Source organism: Heterocephalus glaber, unplaced genomic scaffold, assembly GCF_053883595.1.
Source record: "Heterocephalus glaber isolate CG9 unplaced genomic scaffold, H.glaber_assembly_v1.0 deba00000937, whole genome shotgun sequence".
Lineage (NCBI taxonomy): Eukaryota > Metazoa > Chordata > Mammalia > Rodentia > Bathyergidae > Heterocephalus > Heterocephalus glaber.
The window spans coordinates 15930090-15952025 of record NW_028258173.1 but is presented as its reverse complement, the minus strand read 5'-3'; the positions used below and the strand labels follow the sequence as shown (position 1 = coordinate 15952025).

The 21936-nt window shown below is 38.0% G+C and overlaps 1 protein-coding gene across 6 annotated transcripts in view; it reads right to left on the bottom strand.

Annotated features, from left to right (window-relative positions):
- Smurf2 (SMAD specific E3 ubiquitin protein ligase 2) overlaps positions 1–21491 on the bottom strand; it is a 122359-nt gene extending 100868 nt beyond the window's left edge. For 2 of the 6 annotated variants that reach the window (XM_087208606.1, XM_021248638.2), the window contains exon 1: positions 20959–21491. In XM_087208606.1, coding sequence (XP_087064732.1) covers positions 20959–21010 — 52 coding nt within the window. In that variant the 5' untranslated portion in view covers positions 21011–21491. The remainder of the gene's footprint in view (positions 1–20958) is intronic. The other 4 variants (XM_021248637.2, XM_021248639.2, XM_013067632.3 and 1 more) reach the window with 3 other exon arrangements.
- Positions 21492–21936: the final 445 nt, after the last annotated feature.

Sequence of the window (21936 nt, the reverse complement as noted above, 5' to 3'; positions counted from 1 at the left end):
CCTGAGTTCAATCCCCAGTACCGGGGGGGGGGGGGGGGGGGGGGGGACGGGACCACAGCTCTAAAAGTATATAATAGATATGGTGTCTTTGAAAAATAAACTTGAAGAAAAAAATAAAGAAAATTCAAAGAAAAAAGATTCCTGTAGTTAAAAGAAAGTTAGGTATGGTGGCCCATGCCTGTAATCCCAACATTCTGGGAGGCTAGGCAAGAGGATCATGAGTTTGAAGCCAGACCTTAGCACTAGCAAGGACCATGTTTCAAAATGAAATAATAACAATAAAAAAAAGAGCTAGGGATATAGGTCAATGTTAAGGCTCTGGGCTCAATCCTCAGTAAAAGAGAAGTCAGGGGCAACACAGGAGCAGGAAGGAGAATGAGAGGGGGCAGAGGAAAGAGAAGAGGGACTTAGAATTTTCAAAACAGATACAGTGCACAGGGCTCTACTGGCTCTACTGGATCTTGATTAGAACCAATTACTCAAAAAGGGGACGGGAAAAGGAAAAAAGAATTGGAAATGAATCGCTTTAATGAGACAGGCAAGGTTTCTTTTTTTTTTGGTACAGGGTTCTAACTCGGGACCTGTGCTTTCAAGGCAGGCAGTAGAACCACTGAGCTAAATCCCTGGCCCTAGGTTTATTTTTAATTAATTATGTATCTGTGAGTGAATATTACTTATTGCTGGAATGTGTCAGCATATAGCATAAATTCCATTGCTATTTTTCATTTTCATGTGGTGCTAAACTTCCCTACATAAATCAGATGGAAATGAAAGTTTTGTTACAGTAATGCCATTACTTTACTTGAGTTATCTATGCAAAAAGTCACAAAAATCTAAAACTTTTTAAAAACTTTTTGGGAAATAATGACATTTATTTGATATTGGGGAAGAAGTACTGGGGACTGAACTCAGGCCAAGGCCTTCTTACTAAGCTATACTTTCAGTCCTTTAAAAAACTTTTTTGAGAGTCTTACTAAATCACCACATTGCCCAAGGAGGGCTCAAACTCATGATCCCCCTACCTCAGGCTCCCAGACTGCTATGATTATAACCATACACCACCACACCCAGCTGACTTCCCTATTTTTTATGAAAATTGTTTTTAACGATCAGCTAACAACTTGACCAAGTCCTTCAATTTTGTTGAAAACTAAAGAATGAAATCTGCCTGGCTTGTGAAAAGCTATTACCCTATCACTGGGACCACTGTCTTCTCAACAACCTTACCTGTTTTCCGATTTGTCTCTTTGGGGCCTAGGAAGCCTCTTACCGTATGATGTGCTGTTTGGGACAGCTAAGCAATGTACCTTTCTTTTATAAGGGGAAAGTGGAAAATATGAAAGACTAATCAATTTTGGAACCTGGAACCTGTTCTTGAAAATATCTATGGCATTTCATTCCTCATTTCACCTTCACTACACATTCCACTAACTCTAGCATTGTTTAGTTATTTCATTAGTCAAGTCACTGCACGTCTGTCTGTTTACTCTGTAGGTCCCCTGAAAGCAAGATTAGTGTTCTAACCTCTTCTTAATATCTGAGCCTACACCTCAGGGTTAGGTGCATGTGAGACTCTCAGCAAATGTTTACAGAAAGAATATGTAAACATGACACATTTCATCCCAGTCCAAGTCATCATTCTGGCTAAGGAAAACAGACTTAAGAGCTAAGTAAACTGCAATTTTTTAAAAAACTCTGAAATATCATCGTTTTCTAATGCCCCTCCCCAACTTCCCACTTTCCCTGCAGTGCTGGGGATGGAACCCAGGGCCTTGTACATATTTGGCAAACACTCTACCTCTGAACTACCATTCCCAGGCCCCTTTTTATAGTACAGTGTTCTATTTAAAGACAGGGTCTTGCTAAACTGCCCAGGCTGGCTGTGAACTTGTGATCTTCCCTCAGTCTCCTGAGTAACTCAGATTACAGGTGTATACCACCACGCCCAGCTATTAATCCCACCTTTTATGAGAGAAAATAAAGTTTTATTTTTATATTAAACTGCTTTGCCTCACTGAATTGCACAATAAGGGGTAGAGAGTAAAACAAGTGACAAAAACATCCTAAGGCAGCATTTTATAGCAAAAACTTTCCAAGAAATAGGAGAACACATTTTCCCACATTGTGCTGTCCAGCAGAGTCCAGGTTCAGGGTTCTTGGTTTTAATTCTCAGGGGAAACTTCGGGTTTTGCCACTAGGACGTTTTCTAGGGCTCTCATAATCGGATCAGCACTGAAGGCATTCAAAGAGACATTCTTCTTTCGGCCTAATGTGTAGCAGGCCTAGAGCTTGTGCTGAACATCAGAGCATTCACATATCAGAATGGGAAGGTCAGTGTTCACTTCCTTCAGCTCCACACAGCATTTCTTGATGAAGTCTCTGACGCTCTGACTGCCAGGTTAAGTGCTGGCATTAAGTTGATGCAAAATCTCACACAGTTCCAGCTCTGCCCCAAAGGCTCAAGTGACTGTAGCCACTTCCATCTTCGTTAGTACTCCTAACCCCATTTTAAAGTAACAAAAAGTCTGGTTTCCTACCTAAATGAGCCAAAACAAAACGGAAAAAGAAAAAAGTAAAACTAGGAAATAAAAATTAAAATATATAAGGATTCAAATTTACTACAAATAAATTTGATACATCCTTATTTTTAAAAAGATGAAATAGTTGTACCAAGTTCTCTCAAAAATCTACTATTTCCTTGAGATTTTTCCTTTGATGGTTTGTTTGGTTTTTTTGGTACTGGGGATCAAACTCCAGACCTTGAGCTTGTGAGGCAGGCAGAATCCCTGGCCCTCCCTGAGATTAAAAACACTTTTTTTTAATCAAATAAAAGGCACTCATTTCACTTGCACTTGTTCAGAATATCTATACAAAACAAGGTCCAAGTGGAATTAAATGAGAACTCTAAAACCACAGAGCTCTGAAATATATATTAAATTGTCTTCTTAAGTAGGAAGAACATGTTCAAATGGGAAGGGGAACAAGAGGGGGGGAGAAGAAGAAGGGAAAAGGGATTAAGAAAACAAAGAATGGAAGAAAAAAATGGAAACAGTTTTTGTAAGTGGGAAAGGGAAGAAGAGTTGAAGGAAAGGGAAAGGAATGTAAAAAAAATTAGAATTAAGATATATTATGTATAAGTACAAATTCCCTATGATGAATGTAAGTACTATGTATTGCAAATATGTACTAATAAAAAAATTTTAATTAAAAATAAATAAATTGTCTTCTTAGTGCTGGCAAACTATATATGTGAATTTTCTTAGGTGATACCTCACAGATTTGTCTTCAGTGACTGTCAGCTTAATCTTTACATTATTAAGAAATACAATTTACAGAGAACATAAAACAGCTCTACTTATCCAGTCAAATACTAACAAAAGAACTCTTCAGTCATATATATATATATATATATATATTTTTTTTTTGTTTGTTTGTTTGTTTGTTTGTTTGTTTTATTTATTTATTTTTTTTAAGACATGGGCTCACTATCTAGCCCAGACTGGCTTCAAACTCATGGAGATCTTCCTGCCTTAGCATCCCAAGTACTGGGATTATAGGTGTGTGCCATCACACCCAGGTAGCTCTATATCTTTATAGCTTAATCTTGTCAAAATTACTAAAATATATATCAGTTGGGCTGGGGATTTAGCTCAGTGGTTCTGCTGCCTGCTTCGAAAGCATAAGGTCCTGAGTTTGATCCCCAGTACCAAAAGAAAAAAAAGAAACAAATAAAATATATATCAGTTGATTTAATAATGACATAACAAAGACAGATATTATTATTGCAAATGAGGTTCTGAAGACCAAGAAAGCCTTTTTCAATTTTATCATTCTTTAACTCACAATTAAGGATGTACCAAGTACTGTGTTAGATATGATATTCTGAATGTATCAAATCCCACTTACTTTTTCAAAATTGTATTTGTTTAGGGCTGGGGATTTAGCTCAGTGGTTCTGCCACCTGCCTTGAAATTTTGTTTTTGAGACAGGGTTTTGAACTCACTACATAGCCCAGGCTGGTCTCAAACTCATGGCAATCCTCTTGTGTCAGCCTGCAGAGTGCTGGGATTACAGGATTGTGCCACCATACCGAACCATTTTGAAATTTAAGGATTTTTTTTCCCCATGGCTTTTCTTTTTTTCTTTTTTTTTTCTTTTTTTTGGCACCAGGGATAGAACTCGGGTCCTTGTGCTTTCGAGGCAGGTGCCGGAACCACTGAACTAAATCCCCGGCTCCCATCCATTTTTCTTTACAAAATTCCTAATCCAACCAATCAATGTTTTCTTTTTCACTGGAAGAAGAAAGTTATATTTAAAGACTGATGATATAAGATCATACAAAAATATTTTGCCAGCTATTCCTCAGACAGAAGACTAATACCTAGAATATATAAAGAACTCAAAAAAATTAGAACCCCCAAATTAAAGACCCAATCAAAATATGGGCAACTGAGAGCTGGAAATTTAGCTCGGTGGTTCCAGAGCTTGCCTCATAAGCACAAGGTCCCGAGTTAGATCCCCAGTACCAAAAAAAAAAAAAAAGGCAACTGAAATGAATAGCCACTTCTCAAAAGAAGTAGAAATGGCCAATATATAAACAAATGTTCAACATCTCTGGTCATTAGAGAAATGCAAATTAAAACAACACAGAGATTCTATCTTACTCCAGAAAGTATGACCATCATCAAGAAATCAAATATTAACAAATGGGGGGAGCGGGATTTGACATTGTTGGTGGGAATGTAAACTAGTATAACTACTATGAAAATCAGTGTAGAGATTCCTCAAAAAACTAAAACTAGAAATTCCATTCTACCCAGCTATTCTCCTTCTAGGTATCTTCCCAAAAGAGCAACCTAAATATCCATCACCAGATGAATGGATAAAGAAAATGCATGAGTCTGGGATTTAGCTCAGTGGTGCTGCACCTGCCTTGTAAGTCCCAGGTCCACAGTTTGATTCCCGGTACCAGAAAAAAATATATATGGTATTTATATATAATGCAGTCCTACTCCACCATAAAGAAGAATAAACTTGAGCCCTTTGTAGGAAAATGGATGCACCTTGAGACCATAATGTTAAGTAAAATAAACTTAAATATTGCATGGTTTCTTTTATGTAAGAAACCAAAAATAAAATAAAAAACAAAATAAAAGATAGGTAATAGGAAATAGGGAGATAGATATTTTGCAAATGGAAGGGGGACCAAGAGATGGAGGAAGTAGAGAGAAAGGGAGAAGGGAATGAAATAAGAATTAAGACATGTTGGGCTGGGGATTTAGCTCAGTGGTTTCACCACCTGTTGTGCAAGTGGAAGGACCCAAGTTCGATCCCCGGTACCAAAAAAAAAGAATTAAGACATGTTATGTACATGTACCAACTCCCCATGAGGAACATCATCATTATGTACTGAAAACATGTACAGTACTAATAAAAATAAAAGTTGAAAAAAATCATATAAAAATAAAAGAACGTGATGAGTGTGATGATGCACACCTGTAATCCCAGCACTTGGGAAGCTGAGGCAAGAGGACTGCCTCAAATTCCAGGCCAGCCTGGGTTATACAGTGAATTCAAAGCCAGCCTGAGCTACACAGTAAGCCCCATCTTAAAAAAAAAAAAAAAAAAAAAAAAGCTTTTAAAAGCTACTAACATTTACAATTGTTTTTTTTTTGGTACCAGGGATCAAACTCAGGACCTTGCACTTGCCAGGCAGACATGGTGCCACTGAGCTACATCCCACCCCAATATTTGCAATTCTTTTTTTTCTTTTTGGTACTGGGGCTCGAACTCAGGACCTTGTGCTTGCAAGGCAGGCACCTGAACCACTGACCTAATTCTCCAGCCCAATATTTGCAATTCTAATGAAAGGATTTTTTTGTTTGTGTTCCTACAACATATAGCATTTAAAGTTTATACAAGAAAACCTATACTAAGGTGTGGATTTTCATCAGAAGCTGGTGTCATCTTTCATAGTGTCTACTCCTTCAACTCCATTTATTCCAAAGTACATTCAAGACTTTGGGTTTCAATTTCACAGGCCTTTAAAAAAATTTTTTTTAAAAATTGTATAGGCCTTACTCCCAACTTGAGATTTAACTACCTGTGTGGAAACACCGCCATCTACTGGAAAGAGGCAAAATTACAGGCTATTTTTTAAAGTGCCAGGATACTACAGGGAAATATATCAAGTCATAAAGACTATCCAAATAATTCCCCCATCCTCACCCTCCACCTGCCAAATCCTGAACCACCCAAACTGTTCTCCAAAGTTCTACTTCTTACCAAAAATTGTGGGAGGGAACACAGAGACAGCTAATTGTTTAAATATACACCACACTAAAGATAAATTTAACATAGCTATATTTTATCCACTATATGAACACTTTATGAAACAGTGGTACTCCAATATATACAAAAAATGTATGCCTATGTTAAAACACGTGATGTCATTTAAGTCACTATCGATATTAATCATTAATTTTATACCTATTCTATAAAAAATGCAACAGACATTTAAAATGCAACCCTTTGTCAAATGACAAAACATATTTACATAAAACTTTACACTTTTTTTGGGGGGGGTACCGGGGATCAAACTCAGGACCTTGTGCTTGTGAGGCAGGCACTGGAACCACTGAGTTAAATCCTCGGCCCAAAACTTTACACTTTAAACAGTATTTTTCACACATTACTGTATTTCGTGTCTAGTAGATTCCTAATATAAACAGCACTGACATTTTAACTTACAACTAAAGGCAGAGGCACAGAGAAATAAGTGATTTGCTCAAAGGCACAAAGTCTGTAAGTGGCATAACTAGGATCTGAACCCATATTTCCTGACTCCAAGCTCTGTACTCTTTCCACACCATCCCAACTGCCTCCCACAAAATTATCAAGTATATTTTACAGAATACAATCTACATTATTTCTGCTTTATGACAGTTCTCAAGAATGCAGTGGTCAAAATAGTCTGCTTAGATTTTAATAAAATTTTCTTCCTTTCTTTTGTAGAAAAAATAAGCAAAACCAACAAATACTCCAAATAATCCAAACCACATTTAACACAACAATTATCCTCTTTATGGTCACATTTTCAATATTTGTTTTTTAAATTAACACATAATAATTATACATATTTTTGGCAGACACCGTGATATTTTGATATATGTATACAATGTATAATGATCTGGATATGTTTATTCTTTGCATCATTCCTTTTTCCAAAAATAATTTGAAGGAATTGATAGCTAGTAAATAGGCAAACTTCATTAAGTCGAGCGTGTTTCAATCCATTTGCATCAGTAAAAGACGAAAAAAAAATCATAAAAATTATAAGGTCAACTATAGAAATTATTAAAAGAAAAATACAAGGCCCAATCTAGGCTTATTCTGATTTCTTATATCTCCATTCATGCTATTACATAATAAAAATTATCAATACCTGGCACAGATCAAAAACAAATACTTGTAGGCCGGAGATTTAGCTCAGTGGTTTCACTGCCTGCTGCGCAAGCACAAGGACTCGAGTTCGATTCCCAGTACCAAAAAAAATACTTGTACTGCAAGGTCCCGAGTTTGATCCCAGGTACCAAAAAAAAAAACCTTGTAGGATGAATAACTGAACAGTTCTAAAGCATTATGAGATACTAAATCAGACTCAAGAATGTTTATTAAATTATTCTTAGCAAAATGTTATGAAATACTTGTATTTTTTAAACCAGAAGATTTTTGGTTTTGTTTTGTTTTTGAGACAGTCTCCCTGTGTAGTTCAGGCTGGCCTTGAACTCACAGCAATCCTCCTGCCTTGGCCTCCTGAGTGCTGGGATTACAGGTGTGCCCCACCATGCCTGGCTGTTATTTTAAAGCTACAGTAGTCAAGACAAATACATATATATTATATAACATTTATAACAAATATTATAACAAATTAATTATAACAAATTAATTAAATTTTTTTTCTTTTTTTGGTACCGGCGATCGAACTCAGGTCCTTGCGCTTGAGAAGCAGGCGGCGGAACCACTGAGCTAAATCCCCAGCCCTATAATATTTTAAATTATAACAAATATTTATTCATATTATAACAAATTAATTTATAAAGGACAGGATTATAGGTAAAAGAGAGAGAATGGAGTTCAGGAATAGAATTATATGTACATTATAAATCTGTCCAGCCACAGTGCCAAGACAATTCAACGAAGAAAACAAAAGTATTTTCAACAAATACAGCTAGAAAAATAAAATTATTATACTTTTTAAAATTCTCAACCCTTGTATTTCACATATTAAAAAACTAACTTGGAGGCCGGGGATTTAGCTCAGTGGTTCAGGCGCCTGCCTCACAAGCGCAAGGTCCCGAGTTTGATTCCCGGTACCAAAAAAAAAAACTAACTTGAAAATAATTGTGAACTTAAATGTAAGAGCTGAAATTACAAATAACACAGATGAAAACCACAGAAGAAAATCCTTAGAACCATAAGTAGGAAAGATTTCTTGGCCAGGCACTGCGGCCTGTAATACCAGCTACTTAGTAGGTTGAGGCAGGATGATTCCAAATTTGAGGCTAGTCTGGGCAACTTAGCAGGACCCTGTCTCAAAATAAAAAACAAACAGGAATGGCAATACTGTATAGCCCCACGGCAGAGCACTTGAATAGCATTCAGCACGCTTAAGGCCCTGGGTTTAATCCCCAATAGTGTAAAAGGGTAGGGAAGGACTTCTTAGGATACAAAAAGCAGGAACCATAAAAGAAAAAAATTGATAAATAAGACTTCAACATTCAGAACTTTTCTTTGAGACACCACGGGGGGAGGGAGCAAACTAGAAGAAAGTCCTTGTAAAATACACATCTGATAAAGGACTTGTATCCAGAATAAATTTTCAAAACTCAGTAAGAAAAAATCCAATATTAAAACTATAAGCCAGGCTGGGGATTTAGCTCAGTGGTTTCACCACCTGCTGCATAGGCACAAGGACCCCAATTCGATCCCCAGTACCAAAAAAAAAAAAACCATAAGCCAAACATTTGAACAGATATTCACCAAGAATTACGTGGATAACAAGCCCATGAAAAGATGCTTAACACTTGTAGGCCATTAAGGAAGTTAAAATTAAAGTACAATGAAATGTCTCCACACCAATATAACAAACAAGCAACAATTGAAACTCATATACTGCTCTTGGAAATGCAAAATGGTACAACTTTGAAAATTGTAAGCAGATTGCTACCCCCCTCATTTACCCAAGAAAAAGAAAAACAGGTTCACAAAGAACCATCTACTCAAACACTTTTGGCACTTCATTCATATCAGCTAAAATCTAGAAACAGCAAATGTCTGTGGGTATTTGTGAATGGATAAACAAAGTAGGATATAACTGTATGATTAAATATTCCTCAGAAATTTAAAAAAAAAAAAAAAGATGGGCCAGGGATTTAGCTCAGTGGTTTCACCGCCTGCCTCACAAGCAAGGTCCCGAATTCAATCCCTGATACCAAAAAAGAAAAATTAAAGAAAAAAGAAAGTGTGGGTTCACAACATGGATGAATCTCAGAAGCATTGCCGCTAAGTGAAAGAGCCTAATTCAGAAGAGAAGAAATTTTACACTTCTCTACACAAAATTACAGTGACAAAGCAGACTGGTGGTTGACAAGGCCTGGGACAGAAGACTGATTTGGACATGAGTAAATTCTTTGGGAAAAAAAGAAATACCCTCTGTGTAATCATCTATGTAGTAATTCCTACCTAAATTGAACCATCAAAACTTGGTTTACAGGATACAAAATCAACCGCGTTCCCGTACAAGAATGATTAACCTACCCACCCAAAAGACAGAGAGAAGGGGGAGGGAGGAGGAAACAAGAGGGTAAGAAGGAGGAGAGAGGGAAGAGGAGAAGGGAATGTAAAAAGAATTAAAATGTGTCATATACATGTACCAATTTCCAACTATGAATGTAAGCATTTAGGTACTGCAAACATGTACTAACAGAAATTAAAATTTGAAGCAAAAAATAATTAGGAAAATAGGGCCGGGGATTTAGCTCAGTGGCACTCCGCCTGCCTTGCAAGGCACAAGGTCCTGAGTTTGATATCCGGTACTAGAAAAAAACAAAAACAAAAAAAAACAATCATTAGGAAAATAGTATCACTCACAATAGCTTCAGGAAAAATTAAAAACCTAGGAATTAATCTAACAATGAAGTGAAAGACCTCTGTAACAAAAACCACAGCATTCTGAAAAAAGAGAGCTCAAAGAAGACATCAGAAAATGGAAAGCCCCTGTTCTGCATAGGCAGAAACCAATAATGTCAAAATGACTATTCTTCCAAAACTTATATATAGATTTAACGCAGTCCCAGTCAAAATACCAAGAGCATCCCGGGCTGGGGATGTAGCTCAGTGGCACCCGTGCCTGCCTTGCAAGTGCAAGGCCCTGAGTTCAAACCAGGGTACCAAAAAATAAATAAATAAATAAATACCAAGAGCTTACCTCACAGAAAGAGAAAACAATTCTAAAATTCATACAGAACCAGAAGAGACCCAGAATAGCAAAAGCAATCCTGGGCAACAAGGGCAAAGCAGCAGGCACCACAATCCCAGAATTTAAGTTATATTACTAAGCTACAGTGATAATTAACAATGAAAATGGCACAAAAACAAATACGTGGAACAATGAAACAGAATAGAGGATGCAGAAACAACCCCAAGCACATTCAGCCATCTATCTGATCTGTGACAAAGGGGTCAAAAATATATGCTGGAGGAAAAATAACCTCTTTAACACATGGTGCTGAGAAAAATGGCTATACAAATGCAGAAGACTGATTCTAGATGCTCATTTCTCTGTATTAAACTAAAATCAAAATGGACCAAAGATCTAAATATTAAAACAGAAACAATCTTCTGGAAGATCAAAGAGGTAAAACCTTTGAAGACATGCACAGGAAAGGACTTTCTGAACAGAATGTCAATTGCACAAGAAATAACATTAAGAATCATCCAATTTAAAAAAAAAAGAATCATCAAATTTAAAAACTTCTGCACAACAAAGGAAACAACAAACAGCATGAAGAGACAACCTACAGATTGAAAAAAAAAAATTTTTCCCAAGTACTCTTTGGACAGAAGACTAATATGTAAAATACATGAAGTACTCAAAAAAATTAGACATCTCAAAATAAAAGACCCAAGCAAAAAATGGGCAATGCAATGAACAGATATTTCTCAAAAGAAGTACAAATGGCTAATAAATACAAGAAAAAAAATTCAATAACTCTGGCCATTAGCAAAATGCAAATTAAAACAACAGTGAGTTTCTGTCCTACTCCAGACAGAACAGCTATCATCAAGAAATCAAATAATAAATGCTGGCGGGGGCTTCTATATTATTGGTGAGAATGTAAACTAGTACAAACACTACGGAACCAAGATATATCATGTAAAAGTACAAATTCCCAATGATGAATGTCATATTGTATACCTAAAATGCACCAATAAACTTAATGAATAAAAAAAAAAGCCACTATGGAAATTCTACAAAACACTAAAACTACAAATTCCATGTGCCCCAGCTATTCCCCTTCTAAATTAGTGTGGAGATTCCTCAAAAAACTAAAACTAGAAATTCCATTCCACCCAGCTATTCCCCTTCTAGGTATCTTCCCCAAAGAGTTAAAGACATCATATTACAATGATACATCCATACTCTTGTTTACAGCAGCACAACTCATAATAACTAAATCTTGGAAGCGACCTATATGTCCATCAACAGATGCATGGATAAAGAAAATGTGGTATTTATACGCAATGGAGCACTACCACGCTACAAAGAATAAATGTTGAGTCCTTTGTAGGAAAATGGATGCACCTTGAGACCATAATGTTAACTGAAATAAATGAGACACACAAGCTTACATATCACATGATTTCTCTTATATGAAAAACTTCAAAGTATAAATTAAAGAACAAAATAAAAAACAATAGGAAACAGAGAGATAGATCTTTTGCAAATAGGAAGGGGACCAAGAGATGGAGGCATATAAAAGAATTAAGATGTGTTATGTACATGTACCAACTCCCCAGGATGAATGTAATGTACTGCAAACATGTACTAATGAAAATAAAAATTAGAAGCAAGATGTGGCAGCACATGGCTGTAATCCCAGCACTAGGGTGGCTGAGGCAGGAGGACCGCCTCAAATTCAAGCCTAGCCTGGGCTACATAGTTAGTTCAAGGCTAGTCTGAGCTACAAAGCAAGACCTTGTCTCAAAAAACCTAAACAACTAAATAAATATTAAAACACTGCAATTTTTTTTTTTTGGTACCGGGGATCGAACTCGGGACTTTGTGCTTGCAAGGCAGGCAGTGGAACCACTGAGCTAAATCCCCGGCAACACTGCAATTTTTAAAAACATATTTTAAGCTTTATTTCAGCTGTCAACTTTTAGCATTAAACAAACTAAGTGGCAGATCAAACTTAAGATATGTTTTGATACTTTTTAATACAATATCAAATGGGGTTTTTTGATGTTTCATTTTGCTTTGTTGTAGTACCAGGGATTTAGCCCAGTGCCTCCTTCAGGTTAGTCAAGCATTCTATTACTAAATTACATCCTCAGCTCTTTTGGAATTTGGAATCCAAAGGAATTTGGAATCCTCAGGCTCCCAAGTAGCCAGGATACAGGCATGCACCACCACACACTTCAATGAGATTTTTTTTTTTAATGAAGTAAATGGCTTCAGAAACTACTCTAGTAAAAATAAAATTCTTCACTTTGTTCAACTATTTATATATTAGTGGGAAAATCCAAGAGAATTTTTTTTAAGATGTTAGCATTCAACTGTATATAGTGCCAAAAACCTACCAAGAAAACTAGTATCAAATTAAATACTGATAGGCTTAGTGTGTAGTAAAACTGCTCTAAGCAAGCAAAAATACATAACTGCATTCTATTTGTTTGTTTTTGTTTTTTTGAGACCAGGTCTTGCTATACAGTTCAGGTTGGCTTTGAACTCACTTTGCAGCCCCAGCTGGCCTCAAACTCAGTGATCCTCCTGCCTCAGCCTCCCAGTCCTGGGATTACAGGCATGAGCCAGCACACTTGGGTCCCATAACTCCATTCCTAAGTACAAGCAATAGCTAAAATAAAATACATTGTACATACTACAAATATAAATTTGCTGAAATTAAGTTAAAATGTGGGAAGAATATTATAAAACTATCCTGACCAATATGGATCAAACCTTAAATAAATGTAGAAAATATAACATACTCTTAAGGGAGAAAACTACACTTAGTCTCTTTTTCCCAGAGTAGTGCAACTGTAATCATAATCCCAATCAAACTTTTTTTTTTAATTTAAGCTTAATATTTATGTGAAACAGCAAATAAGTATTAAAAAATGTTTGGCCCAATTAGGTTTTTTGTTATTTTGGTTTTGATTTTTGGTGCTAGGATTGAGCCCAGGGCCTCAAGCATGCTAAACACTTGCCCTGCCATCAAGCAATACCCCCAGACCTCAATAAGAATATTAAAATAAATTATAAAGCTACAATTATTAAAACAATGATACTGAGCAAGAGATAAATCTGATTCTATTTTAACTAATTTAACAAAACTGAAGTGGAAATCGGTATGGAGATACCTCGAAGAACTCGGACTAGAGGTCCCATTTGACTCAGCTATTCCCTGCTGGGTATCTTCCCCAAAGAATTAAAAGAATCATATCACAGTGATATATGTGTACCCATGTTCATAGCAGTGCAGTTTGTAATAGCTAAAACTTGGAAACAGCCCAAATGCCCATCGACTGGAGACTGGATCAAGAAAATGTGGGGTTTTTTATAAAATGGAGTACTACTCAGCCATCAAAAATGAGAAATTAGAGATATTTATTGCTAAATGGATGCACACTGAGGTGATACACTTAAGTGAAATATATAGGACATACGTGTTAATACTGAATAGTTTCTCTAGTGTGAGGAACTGAAAAGTGTAAAAATAAGGACTAAAAAGTATAATAGATAATGTGAAATAGGAAGAAAAGGGGCAAAGGGGAGGGAGAAGTGGGAGGGGTATGGGAAAGGAAAGAGGGAATGGAATTAACATGAGAAAATGAAAAAATGGAAACAAAGTCTTTGTAAGTAGGGAGGGATGGAGGGGTTGAAGGGAGGGCAGGGGAAGGGGGAAAAAATAAGAACCAAGAGAGTATGTAAAGGTGCATATCTCCAATGATGAATGTCATTATATTGTACACCTAAAATGTACCAATAAAAGGATATACAAAAAAATAAAAATAAAAATTCTGATGGAAAAGGTTGAAAAAAAAACTAAAATGACATCACCATAGAAAGTAAGAATTAATAAACAATGATGAACTGGCCAATAATTTGAGGGGAAGTAGTTTTTTAAACCATTTTTTAAACACTAAAAATGTACTTAAATATTTACCAAGATTCTTAAAGAAAAAAAGCATAAGCCGGGCATGGTGGCGCACGCCTATAATCCCAGCACACAGGAGGCTGAGGCAGGAGGATCCTTGTGAGTTCAAGACCACCCTGGGCTACATAGTGAGTTTAGGGCCAGCCTGAACTACAAAGGGAGACCCTGCCTCAAAAAAACCAAAAAAAAAAAAAAAAAAAAGTAATTAGAAAAAAAAGATTCTTAAAGAAAAAAGTAATTAGAAAAAAAATGTTGGACAGCTTTGACTCCAAAAATAAATTTCTGCATGTCCAAAAATGCTCACAATTAAAAGACAAAGAACAGACCACAGAAATCCTTGTGGTAAATATGACATTAATATATTTCAAAGCTTTAGGCAGGTCAATAAGAAAATATTATGGCCCTAACAGGTAACTAGAACAAGGCCAAATAAGTCAACAATGACAAATATAATTAGAAAATAAAAAATTCAACTTCATGAGTAAATGTTTAAATACTATAATTTGAAACTAGCAAAAAAAATATTAAATAAAAGCTAATGCTAGCTGGGCTTCATGGAAAATACCTGTAATCCCAGCACTCGGGGGGCTGAGGCAGGAGGATTCCTGGAAGTTCAAGGCCAGCCTGGACTACAGCGAGTTCAAGATCAGCCTGGACTATACAGCAAGACCTTGTCTCAAAAAACTTAAAAAAAAAAAAAGAAAGAAAGAAAAGAAAACCCTATGCTCATAATGGAATAGTTTTTTTTTTTAAAGACATATTCATTGCTGTTCTAAATGGACACAACTCTTCACGAAACAGCCTAAAGAAAACTTAAGTAGCTTAAAAAAAAAATTAACATGCTTAAACTCAACACTATTTCGATGAGACTATCTTAAGAAAATAATACCTTTTTAAAAAATCAAGGTTATCTACACCAAAATGTTTCCAGCTAAGGGCCGGGGATTTAGCTCAGTGGTTTCGCCGCCTCTTGTACAAGCACAAGGACCCTAGATCGATCCCCCGTACCAAAAAAAAAGTGATGACCAAAATGTTTCCAGCAATTATTTGTAGTAACAAAATTTAGAAATGATCATTATCAAATCCTAACTGGTTATCCTAAAACTAATCTTCATAGATCCTATTCTAGTCCATCCTCCATATTCCCTACAAACATTCACTAATTAGCAAGTATACCAAAGCTTCAACTACTTCAATGGTTCCCATCAACTTTAAAAAAAAAAATCAAAACTTCTTGGCAATCTATAACAAGGTCTCAAAGGAGTTGATCCTTATCTACAGAATCACCTCTTGACACTCAAATTCAATGCATCAGCCATAACAAACACATATAAAACTACACAGAACACTTACACAGCTGTGCAGTATTCATTCAATAAAATCCCAAAAAGACATAAGCCATGCTGACCCAAGGATCTTGCCTTCATGGAGTTTACAGCATACATATTTACAATAAATTCCTGTTAGTGAGTTAGGTCTGATATCAGGGAAAAGAGTCATAGAGGAGAGCCGGGCACAGTGGCACATATCTGTAATCCCAGCACTAGGGAGATTGAATCAGGAGGATCACCACATGAACTACATAACAAAACCCTGTTTCAAAAAAACAGAAACAAAGAGTTAAGGAGGAGAGATCAATTCAGGTCAACAAAAGTTCTAGAGAAAAGGGTAATCCCGGAGTTAAGGGTGAAGGTGAGTAGGGATTACAAAAGGTGAGAGATTTCAAAGAAATGTAATATATTTCTTCACACAATTTCTAATTCATCTGTAACAGGCTTTCAAAACAGTTAACTTGGATTCTGACATGTACTTAACCTCCTACTTCACAGAGCTACTGTGAGAACTAAAAGTGCTAACTGAATTTGACACTGTCTGGCACTTAATACATGTCAGTCATAAAGAAACATATAATGGTGGGCCTGGTGGCCATGCCAGTAAACTCAGCTACTCCAGAGACTGAGACAGGAGACCTTGTCTCAAAATTTAAAAATGAAAAGGGGGCCTGGGATTTAGCTCAGTGGTTCCTCACGAGCACACGGTCCCGAGTTCGATCCTCAGTACAAAAAAAAAAATGAAGAGGTCTGGTTCAATCCCACAGGACCACAATAAACAAACAAGTATGCAACAATGCTGATTACAAGGGCCTAGCATTCTTAAACATGAAAGTAACAAAAAACAAAAATCAGGGCCTGGGATTTAGCTCAGTGGTTTCGCAGCCTGCTGCACAAGTGCAAGGACCCGAGTTCGATCCCCAGTACCAAAAACCAAAAAAATAAAATAAAATAAAATAAACAAAATCAGAGCAAGAGAGAGAAAAACAATGAGAACAAAGTTAACCAACCGAATATGATTTAGCAAGGTCTGTTAATTCTTTCAACAGACTATGATGATATCCTCACATTAAATATTACAATAATATAATTATAATAAATGAATCACACATAAAACATTACATTCTGTTGGGCCGGGGATTTAGCTCAGTGGTTCCACCACCTGCCTTGCAAGTGCAAGGTCCCGAGTTCGATCCCTGGTACCAAAAAAAAAAAAAAACCAAAAAAAAAATCCTATATGTCTCAAGTGAAACCCTTCGTTTTACCATGAAAATTGACTTACATACTAAATACACTTAATTATATGCTAAATAAACAAGATGTTAGTATGTTGTGATAGTAACAGCTCAACCAACAGGACAAAAAGGAGAAGCCATGATTAAAATACACATACACACATGTACAAACACACATATACACTTTACTCACCAAGAAAACCACGCTATTACTTAGGCAAGTTATACTGCCTGTCTGAAGAGGGTTTAGACCAGAGGAAGAACTTAACAGAAAAAGAACGAACTAAGCCACACTAGCTTTTCTTCAGAATGATAAAAAAAAAAAAATGAATTTGGGAGAGTCAAATCAATTACACCCCTACATGAAGTCATTACAGTATATAGGTACATATACACTTGGAAACTGCAAGATGCAGTCAAGTTGTAATTTTTAAGGCCTTGTATCAATAAACTATACAATGAATCTAAATTAAGATACCAGCGTATTTAAGGTGAGATTTTGAAATTAATTTCCTTAAATTCTATACCAGGTTAGGCTCATTGCCAAGGATTTTTAAAATTAATAACGAGGAGAAGCATACAAAAACACTGAATTTACAAAAATGTCTGAAATAAATGTTCTGAAGAAGAAACCTATTATTTCTCCATCCCTAAGAACTTTGTATATTAAAAGTTACACTAAACTGCTTTTTCCAGCCTTGATTTTCAAAAACAACAATAGTATTTAAAATTACCCCATTTTTTATGTAACCAAATATAAGGACTATTTTCTATCCAAACCATTTCTAACTGCATTAAGAAAAGTCAATAACAGACATATATATAATACTATACAAATTATACATTGTATAATCCAATTTGCTCTAGAAATACTAGTTGAAATTGATAATACAGGGCCAGGGATTTAGCTCAGTGGTTCTGCCACCTGCCTTGCAAGCGCAAGGTCCCAAGTTCGATCCCCAGTACCAAAAAAAAGAAATTGATAATACCATATAACTCATATTAATGATCAAGTGTTAAGGTGTCATAAAGAACAAGAAGAAATAATATGATGGATCAAATCGGACTTTAACCACCAATGGCTTGAGCAAGCTCAAATTTGGTATTAGCCCTACCTTCTCAGCATCAACAAACAACACACTTTAGGGGCCAGGGATTTAGTTCAGTTGTTCTGCTGCCTGCCTCGCAAGCTCAACGTCCCAAGTTCGATCCCCAGTACCACCCCAAAAAAAAATTTAGTGTGTGCACAGTACAGCTGGATCTTTGTACCCGTGGATTCCACATATGTAGATTCAACTAACCACAAATAAATAACATACTTTATTAACTGATTGTGATTTTAGGTATAATACATGGAAAACTAATATCTATTGTGGGCAGGGATCTCATGGCTCAAGTATTTCCTATCTTTCAGTTTATGTGTGTGTCACCATGTAAGAATTGTTAACACCTTTTAGGAAATGGGCAATTCCACATTAAGGATATAATTGAGTAACTACAGTTCATAAAGCACCTTGGAATCAAAGGCACACTATAAAATACTAGTATGGTATTAAAGCAAAGAACAATAATTTTAAAACATCTTATAGCCCAAGTGTATTGTAAACCAAATAAAAATTCACTGTGGTATGTCTTTTTTTTTTAAGTGATTTTTCCTCTATTAGGGAACCCAGATCTAAATGAACTGTTAAACACTTAGTCTAAAGGTATGCCAAACATTTCTTAAGGTCTTAACAAAGAATCAACTTTTTTAAAAAACAAAATGAGGCCTAGGTTAAATATTTTATTTGGCTTCTCAAGATGGACTGAGAAGTTGGGCACCAGCTCCAGACCAATTCCTGGATTCACATCAAACACAGCCCTGTCATTTATCCAGTCAGTCAAAACAATCTTTTCCATCTTACCCTTTAATGTTTATGTCCTAAAAAGCTGCTAATTGAATCCAGCTCTTGAGATCTATTTGTTAAAAACTATACCATCTAATTTGTAAATGGTGAACAAAAATGAAAAAATGTAAGTTAATTTTCCTGGCAAAATAGAGGAGATTCCACCATATGTAACCAAAAGGGGAGGGCAATGTTTTTAATATCTGTCAAACTTTAAGAGAAAACTACTCAGAGGCAAAATTCCCAATGTATTTAAGAAATTGAGAGTACTTCAAACTGTTTCTACAATTAAGGAGAACACATGGTATTTAAAATTCTTCAGGAAAATCTAAATATACAAAACTATATAAAGTTAGTCCAGTGTTCCCTCTCCTCCAAAAAATAAGTATAATCTTTCCTCTCAACAAACTTCACATAAATTTTTATAATGAATCATATGTAGTAAGGAAACCATAAATACTTTAAGATCTACTGAATCACACCAAAAACCTCAAAATTCATTTTATCTGCAGAAAATCAAAATCCGTTTCCTCCCTCATCTTCTCCATATGTATATAATCTAGAGGAAAATAAATGGTAACAGCCTTTTTTCTAATGGTTTCTGCACACCGAGGGTCACAGGTTCTTTCTATGATTACTGACAAAAGACTGATTCCAGATAAGAACAGCGATAGATAAAGCAACAAAGATCTCTTACAATGGTTTCCACTAACTTGCCCAAAATAAGAAAAATGAAAGGAGTAAAGACAAATATCCCCAATCCAGATTTTCCATTAAGAACAAATGCAAAATTGTCATAAAGGTAATGTTTGGTTTGTTTTTTTTTTAATTACAGCCAACATACATTTGCACTAAATTCTCAAATGCCAAGTTCACTGAAAGTTTTTATGTAGAATATTCAGCCAGTAGCCTGAGATGTGACATACAAGTATTCAACTACAAAATTAGCCCATATAAATCTCAAAGTCTAGTGTGGGCAAACATGATTACAGTTTATTCTTACATTCGTGCATATACACACACACATAAATCCTCTAAGAAAAAAATCTTTCTCACCACACTCCAAATATATAAAGGTGGACAACTTATTAATGGTAAATGATGAAACTAATATAATCACACTGATTTCAATTACACTTTTCAAACCAAGTATTTTTTCTTAAAGTCATAGTGACATCCCTACAGATTACCAAAAATGGTAAGCAAAAGGAATCTGTAACGTTAAAGATTTCATGTACTGGAATCAAACACTTTGTAAGAGTCTTGTCTACCTAGTAAACCCCTCTGGACATTCTATTCCATTTAGAAAACGGGAGGGGTAAGCAGAGAGAATGAAAGTTTGCTCGAAAGTTTGTATGAGCACGTACTTAGAAATGTACCCAAGGTGGGGGGGGGGGGGGATGTCCTAAAGCAAGTTAAACGTGAGCCACAAATCCTGCGGCCTACGAGGAACAACCCAAAACATGCTACCCTGCAATCAAACACTTCCAAAACAGAGCGTACAATGAGCCCGAGTCGTGAGATCAGACAAACACACCGGAAAAATCAACTTCAGTCTCCCCTCCTTAGACGTGCGCTTCAGGGGTATGGCACCAACCACAGCGGCTGCCAACAGAGTAAAGGTTTTGCACGCGGGCATAACTGGGTGTCCAAGTTAACCCGAAAACACACACACACACACACACACACACGGCTCCCGTTAAGCACTCCATCTTTAAGGAGTGTTTACTGCGCGCAGTCAGAAACCGGATTCAATAATCCCCTTCACGACCCCACCTGGGCAGCCCCGTAGCCCCGGGAGAAAGAGTCGGGCTCCTCGGCCAAGACCTCCTGACCTCAAATCCGCCTGTGACTGAGACCAGTGCACCCCTCCTTTCCCCACCCCAGCTACACCCCCCCACACGCGGCACCATAGGCTTTTTTAAGAATTTCTAAACCCGCCAACTCGTTTCCCAGTGACTCTCCCCCAACTAGGCCTTCCCACGCCCGAACCCCACCGCACCATTGATCGAGACCCTGGCCCTTCCCAAGGCCACAGGCACCCCCCGCCGGCCGCCTCCCTCACCTGTCAGGCGCAGCTTGACGGGCCCGTTCCGCCGGCCTCCGGGGTTAGACATGTCCCTGGCGGCGGGGAGGCAGCGGCTGCGGGGCTCCGGGCCGGCGGGCGGGGCGGGGGCGACTGCGAAGCGCAGCAGAGTCACCACAGCGGCCGGGGCTGCGGCCCAAGCAGCCGGCGTCGCGGCCGCCACGGCCGGAGGGTCCCGGATGTGCCGAGCGTCGTCGCCATGAGCCGCAGAGGGAGCGGGACGCCGAGCTCCTCCCTCCTCCCACTTCTTCCTCGGCCCGGGCCGCACAACAAAGCGGCAGCGGCGGCCGGCCGCGCCGCCTCCCCCCGCGCTCGCCGCCTCCTCCTTGCGGCCGCCGCGGCCTTTTCCTGCTCTCGATTCGGCGAGGCCCCTGGAGCCGACGGCGCCAGTCGGCTGAGGCGGGCGGTGCTCGCGCCAGAGCAGGACTCAGGGTTCGGCCGCTTCCTTCTCCACCCGCTCTCTTGTGTGAGGGAACCGGGTTTTGGGGCCACCGCCGCCACCGCCACTAGTCGGCTGGGGGGGCGGGGCCGGGGGGCGGGGCCGGCGGCCGCGCGCCGGGTGCGCGAGGGGCGGGAGGGAAACCGGGGGAAGCCTGTGCGGTAGCGCCGCGACCCTGTGCATTGCCGCCAAGGGTCCCGCGCTGAATCGGGGTAGGGGGTGGGCAGGCGACGCGACGGCGCGTTTGTGGGACCGGGAGGGACGTAGTGCCCAGCTCTCTAAGGGAGAGGTTTCGTCTGTGCTGGGGCGACTGCCTTTGTTAGACACCTACTGTGTGCAGGGCGCTCGGGCGCTCTGAGTGGCAAAGACGAGCGCTAGGAGGCGCTTAGAGGCGCTAAAGGGAGTCCGCTGCCCTCCTTGAATTTAGCGTCTCTGGCGAGGGAAGGAACTAGTTCCACGCAGAGTGTTCCAGCAAATCCCTGAGAAATCTGTTAGCTCCATGCCTCTTCCATCCAGGA